General features: G+C 43.1%; 1 protein-coding gene across 1 annotated transcript in view; it reads left to right on the top strand.

Moving 5' to 3' along the window:
* LOC124795272 overlaps window positions 1–22,899 on the top strand; it is a 61,972-nt gene that overhangs the window by 25,801 nt on the left and 13,272 nt on the right. The window contains exons 2-3 of the mRNA XM_047259219.1: window positions 16,187–16,419; window positions 21,657–21,902. Of these exons, the coding sequence (XP_047115175.1) occupies window positions 16,192–16,419; window positions 21,657–21,902 (474 nt within the window). The 5' untranslated portion in view covers window positions 16,187–16,191. The remainder of the gene's footprint in view (window positions 1–16,186; window positions 16,420–21,656; window positions 21,903–22,899) is intronic.

The following is a 22,899-nucleotide window of genomic DNA, read 5'->3' as shown; positions in this document are numbered from 1 at the left end:
GACACTTCCACCACATCTCTGCAAAACTTCATCTGATTTTCACTGTCGTTTCCATTCCGCGAGCTATCTGATCTCACGTTCCATATAGCCCTCGTAGGATCAATTCGTTGCTCGCCTGTCTGTCTGTTTGTCTGTTGCCTCTCTGACTTAAAAACTCTTTTTATCGGGAACAGACAGACATATAAAGTTGAAATTTATGTCACGTTCTAAGGTCTATCGTCCGTTGGTGGTGTAAAAATTGAAACCTCTAAGTCAGTGTATTCAAAAGATGCGGCCATTTATGTCACATATTTTTACACACGCAAAAAACATATTTCTTTTGCCATTTTCTACCCGACGTCAAACTGAAAATTAAAACATTCTCTAAAATCTTCGATTCCCAGAGCCCTTATCTTGCCAGTATTAACGTCCATAACTGGCAAAAATCGTAGAGATTTTCGATTCCCAGAATGGATAAAGTATGTATACGCATAACTAAGATTGTATGGAGTCCCCAGAGCGCAAGTACTACTTGCACTTGGACAGCTTTTAAATTTTTTTTTTTAATTTTACGTATCAGCGTTGAAAGACGATTGTATATTGTGCAGCCTTTCTTCACCACCAAATGCACAATGTTTATGCATGTTTAACGTGCAGCAAACGGTTATTTTCTAACCCCGCTACACATAACAGACATATATTTGCCATTCTACTTTGATAAAATCGACTTCTGGAACATGCATCAAATACTTATAACGACCCTGTCTCTATTATAACATGTTCACACACTGTAGAACTATTAGTGTGCTTAGTAATTGTATATACTGACTAACATGTTCGCATAGTCTCACAAATTACTTTGAGTTTTAGATGTTGGAAAACTAAAGAAAAGTGTTTTTTTAGATTCACAAGCTGTTTTGCGCTGATTTCTTTACACAGTGAAATAAATTTTACACTATTATTCACTTCATGTCGAAAACATAGCAAAAAATCTCAGTGAACGCTATGGCTTCTTTGTTGACTTTAACGTAGATTTTCCTCCAGTCCACGTCTCCTGAAGGCGTAGACGCTTGGGTTTAGTAGTGCATTAGTCTCTAGATATCTTTCAGCGAAGCTGTTCTTTCTAAGTTATCGGCACTTCCAATCAAATTAATTTCTAAAGTTAAAAATGTTATTAAAGATGAAACTTCCTCATAAATTAAAATTATATGCCAGACCAAGACTCGAATGTGGGACCTTTGCTTTTCGCTGGCAAATGCAACAGAGAGCGGTAGACTACTTGCATGCGAAAGGCAGAGATCCAAAGTTCGAGTCGTGGTCCGGCACACAGTTTGATCCACCAGTAATTTTCATATCAGCGCACACTCCGCTGCAGGGTGAAAATTTCATTCCAGCTATTGAACATGTTTTCTATACGTGTAAAATGATACATAATGTGATAGACAAGGGCTGTTTGGACGCATGCGAAATGATACATAATGTGATAGACGACGACTGTTTGGAAAGTAAGGCCCGATAGGTCTCAAAATGGAAACGACAGTGAAAATCCAAAGAATCTTTGCACAGATGTGTTATGCAGTGCCTCTAGTATGCCTGCCGATCACGTCACGTCGCTCTTTTCAGTTCTGAGCACACAGTGAGCACTTAAAGGTGCCTAGAATAGTAATGTACACCGGCAAATATGGATACCTGCAGCGAGGTTTCGCCTGATTTCATGCAACCCCACATAACACACCTGCAGTGAGCTTCATTCTTCGAGACAATTCTCGGTCGCGCACTGCAGGGGCCATGAAGACGCTCCTGCAGCGTTTTCAATGCGAAGTGTTTGATCACCCACCATACTCGTGCAGCCAGGACTTGGCTCTCACTAATTTTCATCTCTGTTCACATGAACCGCTGGCTATGAAGACAACATTTTGGCACAAACAACAGACTGCAGACCAGCATAGAGAAATGGCGGAAACCACAGGCGGTTGCCTTCTATGACGAGGGTATTGGAAAGTTGGTATAGCGCTACGACAAATGTCTAAATCGGAGTAACTGAAAGGTGTAGCAAAGTGTTGCAAGTAAAACATTTATGATTTTCACTGTGGTTTCTGTTTTACGACCGATCGGACCTTACTTTCCGAATAGCCCTCGTATAAATAATAAAAGATGTACACATTAAACAATTTGTGACATTTCGGTACTTTATTGTTTAAAAACATGTGGTTACACAATATGATACATAGATTACTGAGAAAGACAAACATAATGACGATTAAATTGAAATTAATTGTAAATACAGCAAAGTCGGTTGTGTAGTGACAGGAAGCTTAGCATAAAAGGAGGAGAAACGTTAAACACCCAGTACCAGTGAGATCAAATTCGACGGAAGTGACATCGGTTCCCTCCGAGCTGACATGATAAAACGTGAACCATGCACACTTATTAACGTTAAGTGCAAACGCATGTATGATCAACAAAAAGCAAATGGCGGAGAATATAAAACTTGTCGAAAAGCTTGAAATAAAAAAATGTTAGGAGTGCAGAAAATTTGCCTTTCTTAGAAGTGTGTGAAATTATTAAAGTGGCAGAACTAGCCTGCTTGTGTATTCCAGTGACACAAAGTAATTAAACTAAATGGATCAAATGGCTCTGAGCACTATGGGACTCAGCTTCTGAGGTCATCAGTCCCCTAGAACTTAGAACTACTTAAACCTAACTAACCTAAGGACATCACACACAGTGGTCGCGCGGTTCCAGACTGTAGCGCCTAGAACCGCTCGGCCACCCCGGCCGGCAATTAAAATAAATGTTTAAGGTTAAGACTACATTTTAAAAATTGTGTGTAATAACAAATTACTCCTGTGGCCGTGAGTAAGATCCAGCCTACTGGGATTTCAAAGCCAGAAACAATAGAGGAAGTGGTGTATAGTTCTTAATTACCGGTTGAGAATCAGTTTATTACTTTAAAACTCAGTCTTCTTCGTATTTTGTTAGATTTTAATTTTTTGGATATTGCATTTCATGCTTTTAAACAGAAGGGTCTCTTCCCTCTTGCTCTTTCCCAGACGATTGGGGTAAGGAAATTTCGTAGGTTTGTGCTTTAAGGATTCGTCGAACTGTAATGCTAATATTCATAGGTATATTGCAATTTTTTATTTGGAATTTCGTGGCATTATCTTTCTGTCATAAATGAGAATCAAACAGGTCGAGTCTACGGGAAATGCTACGAAAATTCCCATTACGTCCGAGGGTAGTTTCTGAAACTCTGGCTGCGGCAGTGCTGCTCATAGAGTGGGGACCCGGGAATCTGTTGATAGTGATTCGTCAGTTTGGCACAAACTTTAAGATCAGTGGCTCCTTTGGTAGTGCGCTAGAACAGTGGGTGACGGAGTTTCATCCCCTTCCTTCATAATTGACAACGGAACACAGCTGTATACTACACGCGCGCTTATCACAGTTATCCGAATTAAAAATATAACCGCAGCTCTCACATGTTGCGGAGGAATGGTGCAGACGTGCAGCATTGAAGGTAATAAATTGATTGAACTTTCCGATGTCTCCTAGCCAAAGATGTGATACGAATATTTTTTGTCTAATTTCCAATAGTACTGTTCATATTTTTCGTTTTTTATCAAAGTTTCACGCATACTCTTGAAAGAGAGGTAGTCATAAACAGATGCTAGCACGCAATGTGATCCGGGCTAACACGATATTGACAGCTTCGTTTATGGAAGCTTTCTGCTGCTACGGACAGAGCGCTGCTGCGGGCTCGATTTGCGTCTGCAAATAAGACATACGTCACTTGGTCCCTCCACAGCCGTTGTAAAACAGCGGCGAAGACGGTTGCGACAGCAGCTTATATTTAGCAGAGACTGTTCGTGGATTTGGAAGTCCGTCAACGAAGGTGAAGGGCAGCCAGAATTAATATCCCCATACATTTTTCGTCCCCGTGAGACAATAGTTTCGAACAGTAGTTCTTGTCTGAAGCACTGGAAGTCAGTATTGTTTAAACCCCACAACCTCCGTGTTGATAATAATAATAGGAAATTTTCATATGACCTAATCCACTGACTTTCTTGAAGAACTGCGATGCTGGGCTTGTCTTAAAAACCTTATGACAGTATTTAACTTAGAAATATTCTCTTATTGTTCATATAGCTTTTTCAGAATTGTTAGCAGAAGCACACATGATAGTTTCTTTCTATGTACTTAATAATTAACAGCTAATCTACTAAAAGATTGGTACAGACATCCCTATGTCACGTAAGCTAATGGCTAACGGTTAATAGCCCATCTACTGAGAGATCAGTGCATACATCATAGGTAGCCATATGTAAGTTAATCTACTGAGATGTCGACACAGACATCACTAGACAGCCACACGTAAGTTAATCGTTAACAGTCGATCTACTGGAAGGTCAGTACAGACACCACTAGATAGTTCTACTTAAGTTAATGACTGATAGCCCATCTACTGAGATGTCGGTGCAGACACCACTAAGTAGTCCTGCGTAAGTTAATGATTAATTGTCCACCCACTGAGAAGCCAGTACGGATATCACTAGGTAGTCATATACAACTTAATAGTGAGAAGTCGTTACGTTATTCGTTTCTACAATGCGTGAGATTCACTGAAATAATATTTGAGGAACAAAATCCCGAAAAGAGCGTGAAGAAATAATATTTCCTGGAGAAATAATATTTGAACAAATATAAATTCTGCTTAAATGTATACACAATAGTATCAACTGAAACGTAAGAAAAAACAACTAATCCTTCAAGAAAACTAAATCCTACTTACCTGTAGTTATTCAGATAGAAACAGATCAATATTTTAAATCAAATATAGGATTTGGGCGCTCGTTTATTTGAACAGGTCGGTTCAACTTGCGCACAATTTTACTTTAGTCATACCTAATTGAATCATCCTCGTCTGCCAGGCTTCAGTTTGTCCTCTTTTTGACCACAGTGAACACGTGAATTTCATTACCATCGGTTTCGATATTCTTCCCTGGACACTAGCAGGGTTGGTACTCCACAAATAAATAAATAAATAGAATAAAAAAAACCGTTTACATGGATTTCAGGGAGATCAGGGAGGGGGGGGGGGGGGCGCTTGAGATACTGTAGCATTCGTTGTTGATCATGTTCAGTCTAACCTGTTGTCATCTTTCTGAGGTCCTCCAGGATTCATTACAACTATCGAATGTGGACATTCACCATCGTCCTGGCAGGAGGTGAAGGGTGAGAGCTCTTGTCATAGAGACGTCCGTCAGACCCAGAACTACTATTAATAATGCCAAGCTGCTGTCCCTTCCTACACAGATAAAGTCTGAGACGTCGCCATCACAGTCCGTATGTTAAAATTCAGATCGACATCTTCTGAGACGTTCCTGTTCGACTTGTCAACCTTACCCCTGTCAACCTTCTTGACTGTATATGGTTTTTTCTTCTTATTGGCCTTTCAGCACGATTGTATCTTTGATGGGACTGTCTGTTCAAGTAAATATTACTTATCAGCGATGGTTGGATTGCTGTTGTGGCCTGTGTTGGAAGGCCGAATTTCTTCTGGGGTTATGTGTATTTATTCTTATTTACAGATATTGTTTCTTTTTTAATGAATGGTAACGCATGAGTTAGTTGGCATATATGTGGGACGAGTTGCCATAGGAATGCCAACTGACCCCATACATAACTATGCCAGCTAGTCTCACGGTGATATGAAAAACGAAATGGATATCACAAAATCCCCAACATTAGAAATAACAGATTATTATACGTGAATGCAACCACAGTTAACTTTTCTTTCGAAAACCGACAAAGATAGCGCCTCAGGTCTATCGACAGGGTCGCCAGAAAAAAAAATTACGATGAAACATGGGCCATTCCTTCGTGACGCTTCCAAACAGACTGAAGTTACATTGAATGGTGCACATTTGGATACACTCTCCACTAGCACGATGGCAGCGCTCTAACTCCACGATAGCAGAAAACAGAAGATATGAGCCATCTAACCCCTATGCGAACTAACCCCGGTCTTTCCCACGCTTTCGGGACTGTAACAGTAAATCACACCTGATGCAGAACGCCTCTCTTGTAGCATCGGCTCTGGAGTTGGCTGAGCATCTTCGTGACGCTTTCGCGGTTATTAAATGAACCAGTAGCAAAACGTACTGCCCTTCTTTGGATCTTCTCTATGTCCTTTATCAATCCTATACGGTACGAATCCCAGACAGACGAGCAATATTCCGGTATTGGTCGAACGATCATTTTGTAAGTTACCTCTTTTCTGGGTGGACTACACTTCCTAAGGATACATTCAGCCTTTATCTGTCATCACTTCTTTCACCTCTGGCTATGTCTGTGAATAAGAAAAACACTGGGTTGCACCACGGTTCGGATTTCATGTTGAACTGTAGGTCCTCCCATAACTGGCTGAGTAATTCAGCTCAATGGGACCATGCCCAGTGAAGCACTGTGGTGCTCAAATCCATCATTCGGGGTGATGATTGCTTTACTTTACTTGCTAAGGAGGACAGCAAGAGAAATAAAAAGAAGAGTAAATACTGCCTACAGCGCTTCTGGTAAACTGAATACAGTTTTCGAACTGTTCTTTCTATGGGTCTGGAACGGGAAGTGTACGACAAAAGGATTTTTAACGCGACAAACACTTAAAACTGTTGATGATAGGCGAATACAGAGCAAATTGGAATGTAAAACGTAATTACGATTGTCACGGAAAGAAACTAGAGTTGATTAGGACATTTGTACCTATGAATAGATGGTAGATGGACCGAAAAATTTCTTTCCTGCATTACAAGAGATTGGAAATGGCCGAGTCTACGATCTAATGGAAGGCTGGTAGACGACGGTAGAGAAGATGGAGGAGCAACATGGATGCATGTAGGTGAAGATAGTAATGCATGAAATAGTCTGGAAGAGGTGTATATCCACCAGGGCATGTCTTATGTAGATGTTGATGGCACTATTATTTAAATATATCAGCTTGTACGACACTAGTACGTTAATATGTAGGTCAAAATAAATATAAGTAACATTAAAAGATCTGGAACGTGGTAAAGAAATATTCTCTAAGCATAAATGTGAGCTAAGTGCTTCATTATAACAGCAAATTTTCTGGTATATTCCTACAACCGTTTTTTTTCTAACCCGAGGATCATTCCCCGTCTGCAAACGCTTATAAAGAAATTCGGCGCAAACAGTCACTGGTTTCCTTTCATTGCGGAGCGGAGTCATGGATATGCTGAAAACTTTGAATAGAAAGAAATTCAGTTCAAGACACCTGATGTACTGTGCCTAAGAGCAGACTTGGAAAATTGCGGAAGCCGGTCTTCAGAGTGAACTCACACTCCTCAGTTCTTTTTTAAGTACCACTCCAGTGGTTCTCGTATTTGTAAAATGAAACAAACAGCATGTCTCAAAGTGTCGTGTTAACATTCATCTCTCTCACCTTCAGTCCGTGAAGGGGGAGAGCCCGTAATATTTGTTGCTCTGTACAGCATACTCTTCCCTGTTCATTGCAAACATTTAAAGAGAATAGCTGTAGACTTGGTTGTGGATGTTCAAGTGTACCAGTGGCTCGCAGCCAGCAGTAACACGTGGTTTCATTAAGCAGACACCACGACTACGGCACGCCTGCAGTTCACGTGCGGTGCGTCTATTCCTGGTGCTGTTTACGTGACGTAGACGCTTGTTTACCCACGCTCCATGGCAAACACACTTCGTCTATCGCCGTACCGCATGTTAGGGAAATCGAATGACTTAGCAAATCAAGCTGATGTAATACGTGTGCAGGGATGAGCAGGCGCTCAAGATTCTGCAGCTGGACGTAGTCCTTTGCTTCCATTCTCCAGTGTGTACCAACGTTGTGTTCTTGTAAGAAAATTTTTAGATACGGCATTGTTTGCTGTAAATCTAATAACGTAATTTTTTGAAATTTCTGATGGAACATACATAGGTAAAACTGACCGTCAGAGCTCTCACGGAAATTTCGAGGGTATGGTTCTAACATTAGGGATGACTGAATATTGCGTGGATACAGATATCCGCTGATAAGCTATTAGAAAAAGAAGGGCGAAACGGCTTCTTATAGAAAATTACTTTGAGGTGGGGTGACGACTCACACTACCCTGTGCTAGCACATGTTGAGGAAGCTACTGGTATGAGCGCCTCATCCGCTCAACTTCAGAATGCAAATTCGCATGAGGCAAAACGGTATTGACACACTTGTATGTTACTCCTGTTCCGATTCTAGGAATATTTTAGTGAAGTCGAAGGATTTTTTATTGCTTCCCATGCACCCAGCATCATCGAAGGGATTACGTCATTCAGAAGTGGCAGGCCTTCCGGGAGGACTTTGATCGAACTCCGTACGAAAATTATGCTACTTTGATTCTTCAAACCAAAACACATCTCGGCCACGCTCTGAACCAATGAAAGAAGCCACCTTTGCTACCACTGTCGCCAGCACGTACAAGCATAATACGTGACTGAAAACTTGATTTATTTTCCAACAAAAGAAAGCCACAATTAGGTCTGTAGTATCTCTGAATTTTCAAAGTAGTAAGATCCTTTTTGAAACGCTCACTGTATTTGTACAATATTTTAGATATGCATCTGTTTATTCTGGCGTTAGGGCTGCCGGTACCTAGAAAAATACCAGCTTTGTTCGAAGAAGCTGCCAACTATGCTTTGACTGCTAGGCGAAACAGTTCGAAGGAGTGAGTTGTTGGTTTTAATACTAAAGGCCGCTTACACGATTTGTTCAGTACAGGCACCAGAGACGTAGACGAAATGCTGCATTCGTAAAACGACGAAATCAACAGTTGCTCGCATCAGTTCCGGTGGAATCTGAACGACCTATTCCTGTAAACTGGCCTTCAGATCGGATAGAGGCCGAACGTATCCCTGGAAACGCATTCTTTTAGTTATCCTCAGAGCCAAGGGTCATATGGATTCAGATGAGGTGATTCCGCAGACCATACATCTGGAAAATCTCTAAAGACAACACGCTCGTGGATGTTTACATTAAGCAGACTTTCACTGGGAGAGCGACATGAGGTGTTGTCCCATCTTGCATGCAAACTGTGGTTTCCACACAGCTGCGCTCGTCCAAAGCAAGAATCACGTGCTGTAAGTGCAGACGTCACCCTACACTTGACAGGCCCTCTGGGTGTTATGTCTTCACAAAAGAACTGGCTGAGAATAAAGGTGTTTGTGAATCCACACCACACGGCCACCTACGGCAAGTGCAATAGCTTTTCGTGAACAATAAGCGGTTTAACAGTGCCCCAAATCGGCAGTTCCGAGTATTCGTGGCACACTGTAGTGTAAAATGTGCCTCGTCACTTCGTAGAATACTGCTCGGTCACACGTCATCAACTTCTATCCGTGCCAGAAAGCGAAGAGAAAATTCAGAATGTTGCCGCGGATCATTGGGTTTCAGTTGCTGCACCGTCTGGTTCTTGTACGGGTACCAGTGCAAAATAGGCTACAAATATTTCTGTATTGTTGACCATGGAATTGACAGTTCTCGTGACGCTGCACGAGCAGTAGCACTACCCGGGGCATTTGCTGCATAGCCAGTTACAGCAACAACAACCTCGTCGATAACTTCCACTGGGATAGGACGCCTTCGGTGGTCGTTTTCTTGAGCCTGCAGCGTGCCGAGTCGAGCCAACTGCCGAGCTTCCTCAGTTCTGGTTAACACCTGGCCGGTGCAGTAGTCGTCCACGTCATAAGGACGTAACGGACACACAGAGTCCATCGTCGTAGTCGCCTCACGCCCATGCACCAGGAAAAATGGCGTAAATCCTATGGTGTCTTGTTTGGCAGTGTTGTAGGCGATCGTCACGAAAGGTAGTACCTCAACCCAGTTGCTCTGCTCAACAATGACAAACATTGATAGCATGTCAGCCAAGGCCTTATTAAGGCGTGCAGTAAGCCCGTTAGTTTGAGGATGGTAGGCAGTCGTCATGTGATGAGTAATGTTGCACCGACGGCTTATCTCTGTCACAAGATTCGATAGAAAAACGTTCCCTCGATCCTTAATTAACGACCTTGGGGCACCGTGTCTTAATACAATGTCTTCCACGATGAATTTGGCTACCTAGAATGCTTAGACTGTTTTCATGGCTTTTGTAATGGCATAGCGTGTCAGATAATCAGTGCAAACAATAATTCATCTATTCACACTATCAGACGTTGGAAAACGTCTGAGGAGATCAACCCCAACACGCTGGAAAGGCGTTTCGGATGGTGGAATTGGTATGAGTCGTCCAGGTGGTTTCTAAAGAACTGCCTTTCTCCTCTGGTACTCTCGACAGTGCGACACATGGTGACGGACACTCCTAAATAAACCTGACCAGAAAAATCACTTGCGGATCCTATCGTATGTCTTAATAAATCCTAATTGTCCGGCCTCAGGTGTGTCATGGAATTTCTGTAGAACATCTAAGCGCATGTGTTTAGGAATCACTGGTAGACACCTCTATCCAAACGGATCCAAGTTTTTCTTGCAAAGTAATCCATTAACTACCTTAAATTGTCCTTTCACATCCTCTGACCGATTTAAAGCAAGCATAATTTGAGATATACTGGCGTTCATCTTCTGCTCAGCAGAGAGATCCTGGAGTGCAGCGAAACAGTCACTATCTTCATCAAAGTCTTGATGGTTTTGCACAGGGTTTCTTCAGAGATAGTCGGCATCTTGGTGTTTTCTTCCATTTTTGTACACTATGGTAATGTCATACCTACTAAGGGGACTGCCTACACGACCCTTGTCAGTCCTTTTAGAATACTGCTGCGCGGTGTGGGATCCTTAGCAGGTAGGACTGACGGAGTACATCGAAAAAGTTCAAAGAAAGGCAGCACGTTTTGTATTATCGCGAAATATGGGAGAGAGTGTCAGAGAAATGATATGGGATTTGGGCTGGAAATCATTAGAAGAAAGGCGTTTTTCGTTGCGACGGAATTTTCTCACGAAATTCCAGTCACCAACTTTCTCCTCCGAATGCGAAAATATTTTGCTGACACCGACCTACATAGTACGGAACGATCACCACGATACAAAAAGGGAAATCAGCGCTCGTACGGAAGATGTAGATATTAATTCTTTCCGCGCGGTATACGAGATTGGAATAATAGAGAATTGTGAAGGTGGTTCGATGAACCCTCTGCCAGGCACTTAAATGTGATTTGCAGAGTATCCATGTAGATGATGATGTAGACAGTCTTGAAGACGTAGTGCCCACATGGCGAGTCGTCCTGTTGGATCCTTAAGACCTATCAACCAACAAAGTGAATGATGATCTGCAACAACTGTGAATGGGCTTCCATAGAGATAGTGTCGAAATTTGCACATGGCCCAGATCACAGCAAGACATTCTCTTTCTGTAGTTCCGTAGTTTCTCTCCGATTTTGTAAGTATCCTAGAAGCATAGGCTATAACCTTCTCTTTTCAGTTAGAAATCTGCGCCAGAGCAGCACCGATCCCATACCCACTGGCATCTGTGTGTAGTTCTGTAGGTGCTCTCTCATCATACAGACCAAGTACAGGGTCAGTCGTCGGAGCTTTTCGCAGCACATCGAAAGAATCTTGTTGAGCAGCACCCCAGATAAATTTAGCATCGGCTTTTAACAACCCTTGGAGTGGCCTGGCTTTGATACAAAAGTCTTTGATAAAACGACGGTAATAAGAACATAATCCGAGGAAGCTTCTCACATCTTACATTAGAACTTCTACATTACAGAAACAAAAATGCCTCTGCAAGCTTATCCGTGTTTTCGAATTTCATCATCATCTTCTTTAAGCCATTTAATGACATCAGGCTTCTCCTTAGACCTTTCAGTCGGCGATACTCCCTCAATGCAGTGCGTTGTCTGTCTTCTCGATAGCCATACTGTTCAGTCACGTTATTGGTTGTCAAGTGACAGCGTGGATGTCACGCCGTCACCAAACAGTGTACAGCGGAAGATTTTCCCTGGTGGCCACAATTGGAAATAATGAGATAATCATGTTACTGAGGTTTGAAGCTCCTCTTCTCGTTCTTCCGTGTTTGCGATTTAAAATCTGAGTTATTTCGGAAATCGGCATTATGCAAACACAATAAGTTTATTTTGATATTTCCCCATACATGTTTCGACACCAATGTGTCATCTTCCGTGGGTTAACTTTTATTTTCTGTAAAGTACAATATCACATTTGTGATACTGTGTCCCTGGTTGGTGTTTCAATCAGCTACTATTTAGTGCATTGCTTTCACTCAGTAGTAGCTGAGTGAGACACCAACCAGAGACACGAAAAAGGACGGAAAATGTAAGTACAGAAACGTACATAACCTCTAACCTCGAAAGAGCTCTCCACAAATATGCTATAATTTTCTTCATGGCTAGTTTTCAGATGACATGCTGAAAAAAAACAAAAAAAAAAAAAAACGACGAAAACGAGCACTAAAGTCGATGTCTAATAATACAGTGCAATTAACAATGTAATTTTAAGGAGAGTGTCCAAACAAAACGTATCAAATTGCAAATATAGTATTTCTTAGGCCTACAGTAGTTAAATGATTATTTTACAGAAAATAAAAGTTAACCCACAGAAGATGACACATTGGTGTCGAAACATGTCTGGGGAAATATAAAAATAAACTAGTTGTGTTTGCATAAGGCTGATTTCCGAAATAACCCAGTTTTTTGGAAATAATGGTTTTTACAGCGTAAATTGGTTCTGCGATAACGCGCCAGCATATCAAGTTCCGCTGCCATATGATAATTACAGCCCACACTGGACCCCCGTGAGTAGCTGCCCTTTAAGTATAACTAATCGGTATTATGGTCTTTAGCCATTATAGTTCCTCAGTTCATAGTAGCAATATATGAGGTAATGAATTTAACTAGTTTCAACGTTCGGAATATTGACTTCTTACATGAATCTTAAAATATCATTTCCGAAGAATCAGGAATGTTGCGCTCTTGTTGTAAAAATGTCTTCTGAACGAATAATGGAATTTACCCTGATTTCAATTTACACTACTGGCCATTAAAATTGCTACACCATGAAGATGACGTGCTACAGACGCGAAATTTAACCAACAGGAAGAAGATGATGTGATATGCAAATGATTAGCTTTTCAGAGCATTCACACAAGGTTGACGCCGGTGGCGACACCTACAACGTGCTGACATGAGGAAAGTTCCCAACCGATTTCTCATACACAAACAGCAGTTTACCAGCGTTACCTGGTGAAACGTTGTTGTGATGCCTCGTGGAAGATGGAGAAATGCGTACCATCACGTTTCCGACTTTGATAAAGGTCGGATTGTAGCCTATCGCGATTGCGGTTTATCGTATCGCGGCATTGCTGCTCGCATTGGTCGAGATCCAAAGAGTGGTAGCAGAATATGGAACAAACGAAAAAATGGCTGACATCGAAATAAGTGTCCAAGGAATAGAAAAGCAACTGGAATCACTCAATAGAGGAAAGTCCACTGGACCTGACGGGATACCAGTTCGATTCTACACAGAGTACGCGAAAGAACTTGCCCCCCTTCTAACAGCCGTGTACCGCAAGTCTCTAGAGGAACGGAGGGTTCCAAATGATTGGAAAAGAGCACAGATAGTCCCAGTCTTCAAGAAGGGTCGTCGAGCAGATGCGCAAAACTATAGACCTATATCTCTGACGTCGATCTGTTGTAAAATTTTAGAACATGTTTTTTGCTCGAGTATCATGTCGTTTTTGGAAACCCAGAATCAACATGGATTCCGGAAACAGCGATCGTGTGAGACCCAACTCGCTTTATTTGTTCATGAGACCCAGAAAATATTAGATACAGGCTCCCAGGTAGATGCTATTTTTCTTGACTTCCGGAAGGCGTTCGATACAGTTCCGCACTGTCGCCTGATAAACAAAGTAAGAGCCTACGGAATATCAGACCAGCTGTGTGGCTGGATTGAAGAGTTTTTAGCAAACAGAACACAGCATGTTGTTATCAATGGAAAGACGTCTACAGACGTTAAAGTAACCTCTGGCGTGCCACAGGGGAGTGTTATGGGACCATTGCTTTTCACAAAATATATAAATGACCTAGTAGATAGCGTCGGAAGTTCCATGCGGCTTTTCGCGGATGATGCTGTAGTATACAGAGAAGTTGCAGCATTAGAAAATTGTAGCGAAATGCAGGAAGATCTGCAGCGGATAGGTACTTGGTGCAGGGAGTGGCAACTGACCCTTAACATAGACAAATGTAATGTATTGCGAGTACATAGAAAGAAGGATCCTTTATTGTGTGATTATATGATAGCGGAACAAACACTGGTAGCAGTTACTTCTGTAAAATATCTGAGAGTATGCGTGCGGAACGAGTTGAAGTGGAATGATCATATAAAATTAATTGTTGGTAAGTCGGGTACCAGGTTGAGATTCATTGGGAGAGTGCTTAGAAAATGTAGTCCATCAACAAAGGAGGTGGCTTACAAAACACTCGTTCGACCTATACTTGAGTATTGCTCATCAGTGTGGGATCCGTACCAGATCGGTTTGACGGAGGAGATAGAGAAGATCCAAAGAAGAGCGGCGCGTTTCGTCACAGGGTTATTTGGTAACCGTGATAGCGTTACGGAGATGTTTAATAAACTCAAGTGGCAGACTCTGCAAGAGAGGCGCTCTGCATCGCGGTGTAGCTTGCTCGCCAGGTTTCGAGAGGGTGCGTTTCTGGATGAGGTATCGAATATATTGCTTCCCCCTACTTATACCTCCCGAGGAGATCACGAATGTAAAATTAGAGAGATTAGAGCGCGCACGGAGGCTTTCAGACAGTCGTTCTTCCCGCGAACCATACGCGACTGGAACAGGAAAGGGAGGTAATGACAGTGGCACGTAAAGTGCCCTCCGCCACACACCGTTGGGTGGCTTGCGGAGTATAAATGTAGATGTAGATGTAGATGTAATACGGAACGCCGTGCTGGATCCCAACGGCCTCGTATCACTAGCAGTCGAGATGATAGGCATCTTATCCGCATGGCTGCAACGGATCGTACAGCCACGTCTCGATCCCTGAGCCAACAGATGGGGACGTCTGCAAGACAACAACCATCTGCACGGACAGTTCGACGACGTTTGCAGCAGCATGAACTATCAGCTCGGAGACCATGGCTGCGGTTACCCTTGACGCTGCATCACAGACAGGAGCGCCTGCGATGGTGTAGTCAACGGCGAACCTGAGTGCACGAATGGCAAAACGTCATTTTTTCGGATGAATCCAGGTTCTGTTTACAGCATCATGATGGTCGCATCCGTGTTTGGCGACATCACGGTGAACGCACATTGGAAGCGTGTATTCGTCATCGCCATACTGGCGTAACACCTGGCGTAATGATTTGGGGTGCCATTGGTTACACGTCTCGGTCACCTCTTGTTCGCATTGACGGCACTTTGAACAGTGGACGTTACATTTCAGATGTGTTACTACCCGTGGCTCTACCCTTCATTGGATCCCTGCGAAACTCTACATTTCAGCAGGATTATGCACGACTGCTTGTTGCAGTTTATGTACGGGCCTTTCTGGATACATAAAATGTTCGACTGCTGCCCTGGCCAGCATATTCTCCAGATCTCTCACCAATTGAAAATGTCTGGTCAATGGTGACCTAGCAACTGGCTCGTCGCAATACGCCAATCGCTACTCTTGATGAACTGTGGTATCGTGTTGAAGCTGCATGGGCAGCTGTACCTGTACACGCCATCCAAACTCTGTTTGACTCAATGCCCAGGCGTATCAAGACCGTTATTACGGCCAGAGGTGGTTGTTTTGGGTACTGATTTCGCAGGATCTATGCACCCAAATTGCGTAAAAATGTAATCACATGTCAGTTCTAGGATAATATATTTGTCCAATGAATACCCATTTATCATCTGCATTTCTTCTTGGTGTAGCAATTTTAATGGCCAGTACTGTAGATTAAGGTCAAAGAGTCTGTTGTTATTGGTCGCGATCGACTTAATTAACTGGTAGTCGACACGGCAGTTATGTGATACATTGTGCAGTCATGTGTGCTCTCTGGTTACATCGTCTGCTGCTAGTGATCGCGATCGACTTAATTTTAATAATAGATAGTCCACTTTGCAATAATGTTACACACTGTACAGCGATATGTGCTGCCTGGCTGCTTTTCTGAACTGCCACGTGTGTGCTGTTGCAGACAAAATGTCCAGCCGGATTTCGACGCGGCCGCGGCGCACCAAAGTGTACGACTGCAACTTCCGGGCGGGCGAGCGCTACTACAAGCCGGTGCTGGACGACGTGGACCGCAAGTACTCCGGCAGGTCCGAAGCCGGCACCGGCGGCCTCTCCTCGCTGCGGGGCGCTCTCGCCGACGCAGAGGCGTCGCTCGGCTCGCGGTCGCGCGCCACCCCTGACGCAGAATTTCCAGAGGTAACACCTGTTACGTCATACCTCTCTTCCATTTACACTCATATTTTTGTTATTCGAAACTGTTTGAAAGTATCGCAGCCACACGGAATCAACATTCACACAACATTGACTACAATACGTTCGCTGGACAAAACATAAGCCACCTCTCTCCACCTCCAACAGAGCACACTGATCACTTTAGAGTGCTGTAGTTCTGCTACTAAGCGGTAACGTGACCCTCCATCGCTGACGTACGTCGTGGCAGTGAAATGGTGTATGCCTGTGCGAATGTCATACCTTGTCAATGACAATCATTTTCAAATATGACAGGAATTGTTGCTGTCTGTCAACGCAGGTACATCTCAACTAGGTTCCGTATGGTTCAATTGGCTCTGAGCACTATGGGACTTAACATCTGAGTTCATCAGTCCCCTAGAACTTAGAACTACTTAAACCTAACTAACCTAAGGACATCACACACATACATGCCCGACGCAGGATTCGAACCTGTGACCGTACCAGTTGCACGGATCCGGACTGAAGCGCCTAGAACCGCTCGGCCACCGCGGCCGCCTTAGGTTCCGTGTGAATAATATCAACGGAACTCCAGCCATCCAGATTTAGGTTTTCCGTCATTTCCATATGATGCTCTGGGTGAATGTTGGGATAACTCCTTTAAAAGGGCACAGACGATTTCCATCCCCATCATTTCGTAATCATACCTTGTGCTCCGTCTCTTAACGACCAAGCTGCCGATTAGACATTGAACTCTAATCTCCATTCCTTAATTACATGCAGTGCAGATTTGGTGTCGGGTGCCTCTCAAAAGGACAATGTTCACAGTGACACGTGAAGCACTCCTTTAGTGGGCCATACAACACGGAAACTGGACCGCAGCTGAGTAGAGGCATTTAATGTGGACCGACGAGCCAAGACTTTACCTCTGTAAATGACGCAAGGCCTTGAGTGTAGCCTGCCGTGGTGGTCGAGCGGTTCTAGGCGCTTCAGTCCGGAACCGCGCGACCGCTACGGTCGCTGATTCGAAACCTGCTTCGGGCATGAATGTTTGTGATGTCCTTAGGTTAGTTAGGTTTAAATAATTCAAAGTTCTAGGGGACTGATCATCTCACATGTTAAGTCCCATAGTGCTCAGAGCCATTTGAACCATTTTTTTGAGCCTTGAGTGTACCGATGGCTCAATGAGGTCCAGTGTGTGGATGTGGCTCTGTGAAGTTTTGGTTAAAATTTCGGCCAAGATTTCGACTCACTGTTTCACCAGGCTTATTTCAAAGTTCTTAGTTACCAAATAATGTCCTTTCTTCTATACCATCATGATGAATACGCTGTGGTCACTCCTATGTTCCAAAATAACAACAGATGTATGTACAGGGCTGCACTCGTGCGTTCCTGGATTGGCGAACATTCAGGCACTCTGTCTCACAACGGCTGGCTCGCTAAACCTGATGTATCGGTAGTTGAGATGACCAATAGAAATAGTCAGACATCTATAAAATTGTGACACATTAATAGGTTTACTTACGATATGCACAATAAATAAGTAAGATATACATAACTTCGAAGTGCTGTAGGTCCTTCTGTGGTGCTGAATTATACAGCGTGATTCATCTGCCCCTACTGGGGGTTTTATGCAACCCGCAATACCTTCACAAACCATTGCAGGTTTATCATGTTCTCTCACTCTCTTTGTGCAAACTATTATTCCTACGGAATGAACATAACCTTCTTGTAGGAAATGTAATGTGTTTAACTTTTTTACTGCGATACGTCTTTGCTAGAGGCTATAGTTCTCGAATGATTCAAGAAAAACGTACAAAAGTTACCTTGCTTTTTTCTTCAATAACTCAAAAACCATGGCTTCCAGCGAAAACGTATCCCAGTGTAAAATTGAACTATACTAAATTTCCTAAAGAAAAGTGTTGTTCACTTTTTCTGCAGTACTAACAGTCTGCATGTAGCGAGTGAGAGAATGTCAGAAGCTCGCTCCTTGTTTATGAAGACGTTGCAGGTTGCATAAAGACTATTGGTAGGGGCAGCGGTATCACCCTATCACCCTATATACTGTGATATATATATATATATAACGTTGCAGGTTGCAGGTTGCATGAAGCCTATCGGTAGGGACAGTGGAATCACCCTGTATACTGTTGCAGGTTGCATAAAGCCTATCGGTAGGGGCAGCGGAATCACCCTGTATACTGTGATATATATATCAAGAACACAACAGAAAGAGTCGGTTTATTTTCCGTTACAAACAAAAGGATTTTTGAAAAGGAATTTTAGTGCACATTTCATGGAGCGGTCGCAGACTAATTTAGTGTAATATTTGTTTTTTCGGTATGCGTTAACAGGGACAATAAACTACGAAGAATAATGAGTATTTGAGCAGCGAAAGCACCGCCTTGGCGTGCCCTGCTTGCTAGAGCCATGGAGCAGCGCTTCTGTCACTGCTAGGGTACTGGTTATTCCCCATGTTTTACTGTCGCTCTTAATACATACCGATAAAACAAACATCGCAATAGACTAATTTTGTACAGCTCTGTAGAATGCGCGCCTAAAATTCCGTTTCATGAATCATTTTGTTTCTAGTGGGAAACAACCGGACGCTTTCCGCCTGCACTGGTTGGGCGTTACGTGAAAAATGTGATAATCAGTACATGTTTGAGCTGATTACAGCTACACATTGGAAAAACGGAATTGCAAATATCTGTCGAAACATCATAGAAAATGCTCCTGACGACACTGTTGAGGGACACCCATGATATATATACATATATATATATATATATATATATATATATATATATATATATATATATATATATATATATACAGGGTGAAGAAAAAATCGCGCACTTGCACTTCACAGCACGATTCCTCGCATATGTCTTTCACAAAGTTTCGTCCTGAACGTATTTCAGGCAGTAGATGGATGTTAAAGATTTGGAATCTGGCAACACTATAAGCACTTGTATGGTAACTACCCCCATATATAATTGACAGCACTGCTATGCCATTGGTGCAGTGGACAGCGTTTTGTGTCAGCAGGTAGGTGGTCGAGGATTCGATTCTGGGTCGAGGCTTGTTTGTTTTATTTGCTAAAAGTAGTCTGCGTCTTCCAGTATCTGGCGTCTTAATCGTCACACAGCGATTACAGTGGGTCTTCTCCAAAAAATTTGCAGTTACTTACTATGAGCACACAAATGGAAATACAATCGTTTCCAATGGTAATCTTTTAAATCAACCTTTTGCACTTCGTGGACGCGAATTATCTCTCACCACTGGATCTACTAGATTACAAACTTTTTTGTGTGTACCCTCACCCAGTGGTCCCATCGAAATTATTTGCAAAGCACGTTGATAGCCCTACTGGTGACATAAGGTCCTAACGAAATGTAATGGGCCTGAGCGTGGCAAGAACAATAGTTGGTATTAATCGTGGGGACCATTGGGGGAGGACACACACGAAGCAAGTCTGAAATCTAGTAGATGCAGAGGTGCGAAACAATTCGCGTCCACGACCTGCAAAAGGTTTCTTTAAAACCTGACCAATGAAAACGATTATATTTCCATTTCTGTGTTCATGGTACGTAACTGCAAATGTTTTGTAGAAGATCGCTGTTGACGATTAAGACGCCAGATACGGTAGCACGCAGACTACTTTTAGTTAATAAAAACAAATAAGCCTAGACTCATAATCGAACCCCCGATCTCCTGCATGCTAACCCAAAACGCTTCCCACTGCTGCAATTGCACAGCACTACTACTATATTCTGACGGAGGTAGTTACCGTACATGTGATTACAGTGTTGCCAGATTGTAAAACTTTAACGTCCATTTATTGCCTGAAAGATGCGTGGGACGAAATTTTGAGAGATATTTTCGTATTGCTAGTACGTGAGGAACCGCTCTGCGAAGTCCGAGTGTGCGACTATTTCTTCGTCCTTATATACAGGGTCCCTTATATACAGGGTGTAAATTTTAAGTTGACAGACCAGAATAACTCGATATATAAACTTCACACGAAAAAATGTGTAGAATCCAAAGTTGAATATTTTCGAGGGGGGACATCTGCTCGTGCTAAAATTAGCCCAGCAACCCAGCCCACGGGGGTGGGGCGGGAGGCAATTTTAAAATTTCAGTTGGGAACCCCACTTTTTATTGCAGAATCAGATTCCACATAAAAACTACGTACATCTTGTCTTAAACATTTGTTTTGATTCTTGGTAGTTGGCGCTGTAATTCAAGAAAATCCATGTTCTCATTTTTATGTGGAAAATGGTTACAGATAAATAAAAAATACTAATTTTCCTTCGTAAATGCCGGCCCCTGATGGCCGAGCGGTTCTAGGCGCTTCAGTCTGGAACCGCGCGATCACTACGGTCGCAGGTTCGAATCCTGCCTCGGGCATGGATGTGTGTGATGTCCTTAGGTTAGTTAGGTTTAAGTAGTTCTAAGTTCTAAGGGACTGATGACCTCAGATGTTAAGTCCCATAGTGCTCAGAGCCATACTTCGTAAATTTTGATTCGCTAAAACTAAAACTCTCCCTCTCTCCCCATACGATGGGGTTTGAGAGAGAGGAATTAGAGTTTTACAACAAAACTTATCCGAATCTGCGGAAAAAATTAATATTTGGGTCAGCATTTGTAAAACTCTAATTCCTCTCTCTCTCAACCCATCCTATGGGGAGGAGGGAGAGTTTTAGTTTTAGCGAATCAAAATTTACAAAGTGAATAAGTATTTTTTATTTATCCGTAACCATTTTCCACGCAAAAATGAGATCATGGATTTTCTTGAATTACAGCGCCAACTACCAAGAATCAAAACAAATGTTTAAGACAAAATGTACGTAGGTTTTGATATAGAATCTGATTCTGCAATAAAAAATGGGGGTTCCCATTTGAAATTTTAAAGTTGCCTCCCGTCCCACCCGCAGGGGGCTGGGTTGCTGGCGGGCTAATTTTAGCACCAGCAGATGTCCCCCTCGAAAATAATCAGCTTTGGATTCTACACATTTTTTCATGTGAAGCTTATTTTTCGAGTTATTTTGGTTCGTCAACTTAAAATTTACACCCTATATAATTATCCTACAACACTCCTTTGGGATACACCAGAAGCTACTTTTATGTATGAAGATATTCCTGTAAAACTCCCGAAATTTTGTCAGTGGAGTTCGAGTTCACCGTCTAGAGTTCAGACAAAGTTTGGGAGTGAAACGTGCGTTCGTTTCTCGCCGCAGAGGCGGCCCCTGTCGGCCCTGCTGGATGAAGCCGAGGGCGAGGACTCGTCGCCCTTCCGGCGCGCGGGCGTCGGCCGGCGGCGGCTGATCGGCTCCGTCGACGACGCCGACGAGGAGGACGACTTCTTCAGCTCGCGGCGCGTCCGCGAGTCCCGGGCACGCATCGCGGCGCTCGAGGACGAGATCTCTGCCGCTAGGACGTCATCCCGGTCCAAGCTGCGCGCTGCAGACGAATTCGCCGAGAAGGTTGGTATTCGCGTCCCCAACTGCTGTCGCGCTGGCTTTTCGGAGAAAGTGCAATGGCAGCTGGTGGGCAAGCATCGCCGAATAGCTCTTAGCAGCGTTCACTAATGAGGAAGCTGGAAGCCCTTTCAGTTTAAACGCAGCCAGAAACTCTCAGACAAACAGAAGCTAAACGATGTCAAAGTTAGCGTAAGGAGGGCTATGCGTGAAGCGTTCAGTGAATTCGAAAGTAAAATTCTATATACCGACTTGACAGAAAATCCTGGGAAGTTCTGGTCTTACGTTAAATCAGTAAGTGGCTCGAAACAGCATATTCAGACACTCCAAAGCTGTTTCACAGAGGAAGACCGCACTGCAGTTCCTTCTCTAAATCCCCGCACGAACGAATAAATGGCTGACATCGAAATAAGTGTCCAAGGAATAGAAAAGCAACTGAAATCACTCAACAGAGGAAAGTCCACTGGACCTGACGGGATAGCAATTCGATTCTACACAGAGTACGCGAAAGAACTTGCCCCCCTTCTAACAGCCGTGTGCCGCAAGTCTCTAGAGGAACGGAAGGTTCCAAATGATTGGAAAAGAGTACAGGTAGTCCCAGTTTTTAAGAAGGGTCGTCCAGCAGATGCGCAAAACTATAGACCTTTGACATCGATCTGTTGTAGAATTTTAGAACATGTTTTTTGCTCGCGTATCATCTCGTTTCTGGAAAACCAGAATCTACTCTGTAGGAATCAACAAGGATTCCGCAAACAGCGATCGTCTAAGACTCAACTCGCTTTATTTGTTCATGAGACCCAGAAAATATTAGATACAGGCTCCCAGGTAGATGCCCATTTTCCTTGATTTCCCGAAGGCGTTCGATACAGTTCCGCACTGTCGCCTGATAAACAAAGTAAGAGCCTAAGGAATATCAGACCAGCTGTGTGGCTGGACTGAATAGTTTTTAGCAAACAGAACACAGCATGTTGTGAATGGAGAGACGTCTACAGACCTCTCGCGT

The sequence above is a fragment of the Schistocerca piceifrons genome, chromosome 4 (genome assembly GCF_021461385.2).
Source record: "Schistocerca piceifrons isolate TAMUIC-IGC-003096 chromosome 4, iqSchPice1.1, whole genome shotgun sequence".
In the NCBI taxonomy this organism is placed as follows: Eukaryota; Metazoa; Arthropoda; class Insecta; order Orthoptera; family Acrididae; genus Schistocerca; species Schistocerca piceifrons.
Note: the sequence above shows the minus strand (reverse complement) of the source record. Positions and strands in the feature narration are given on the sequence as shown.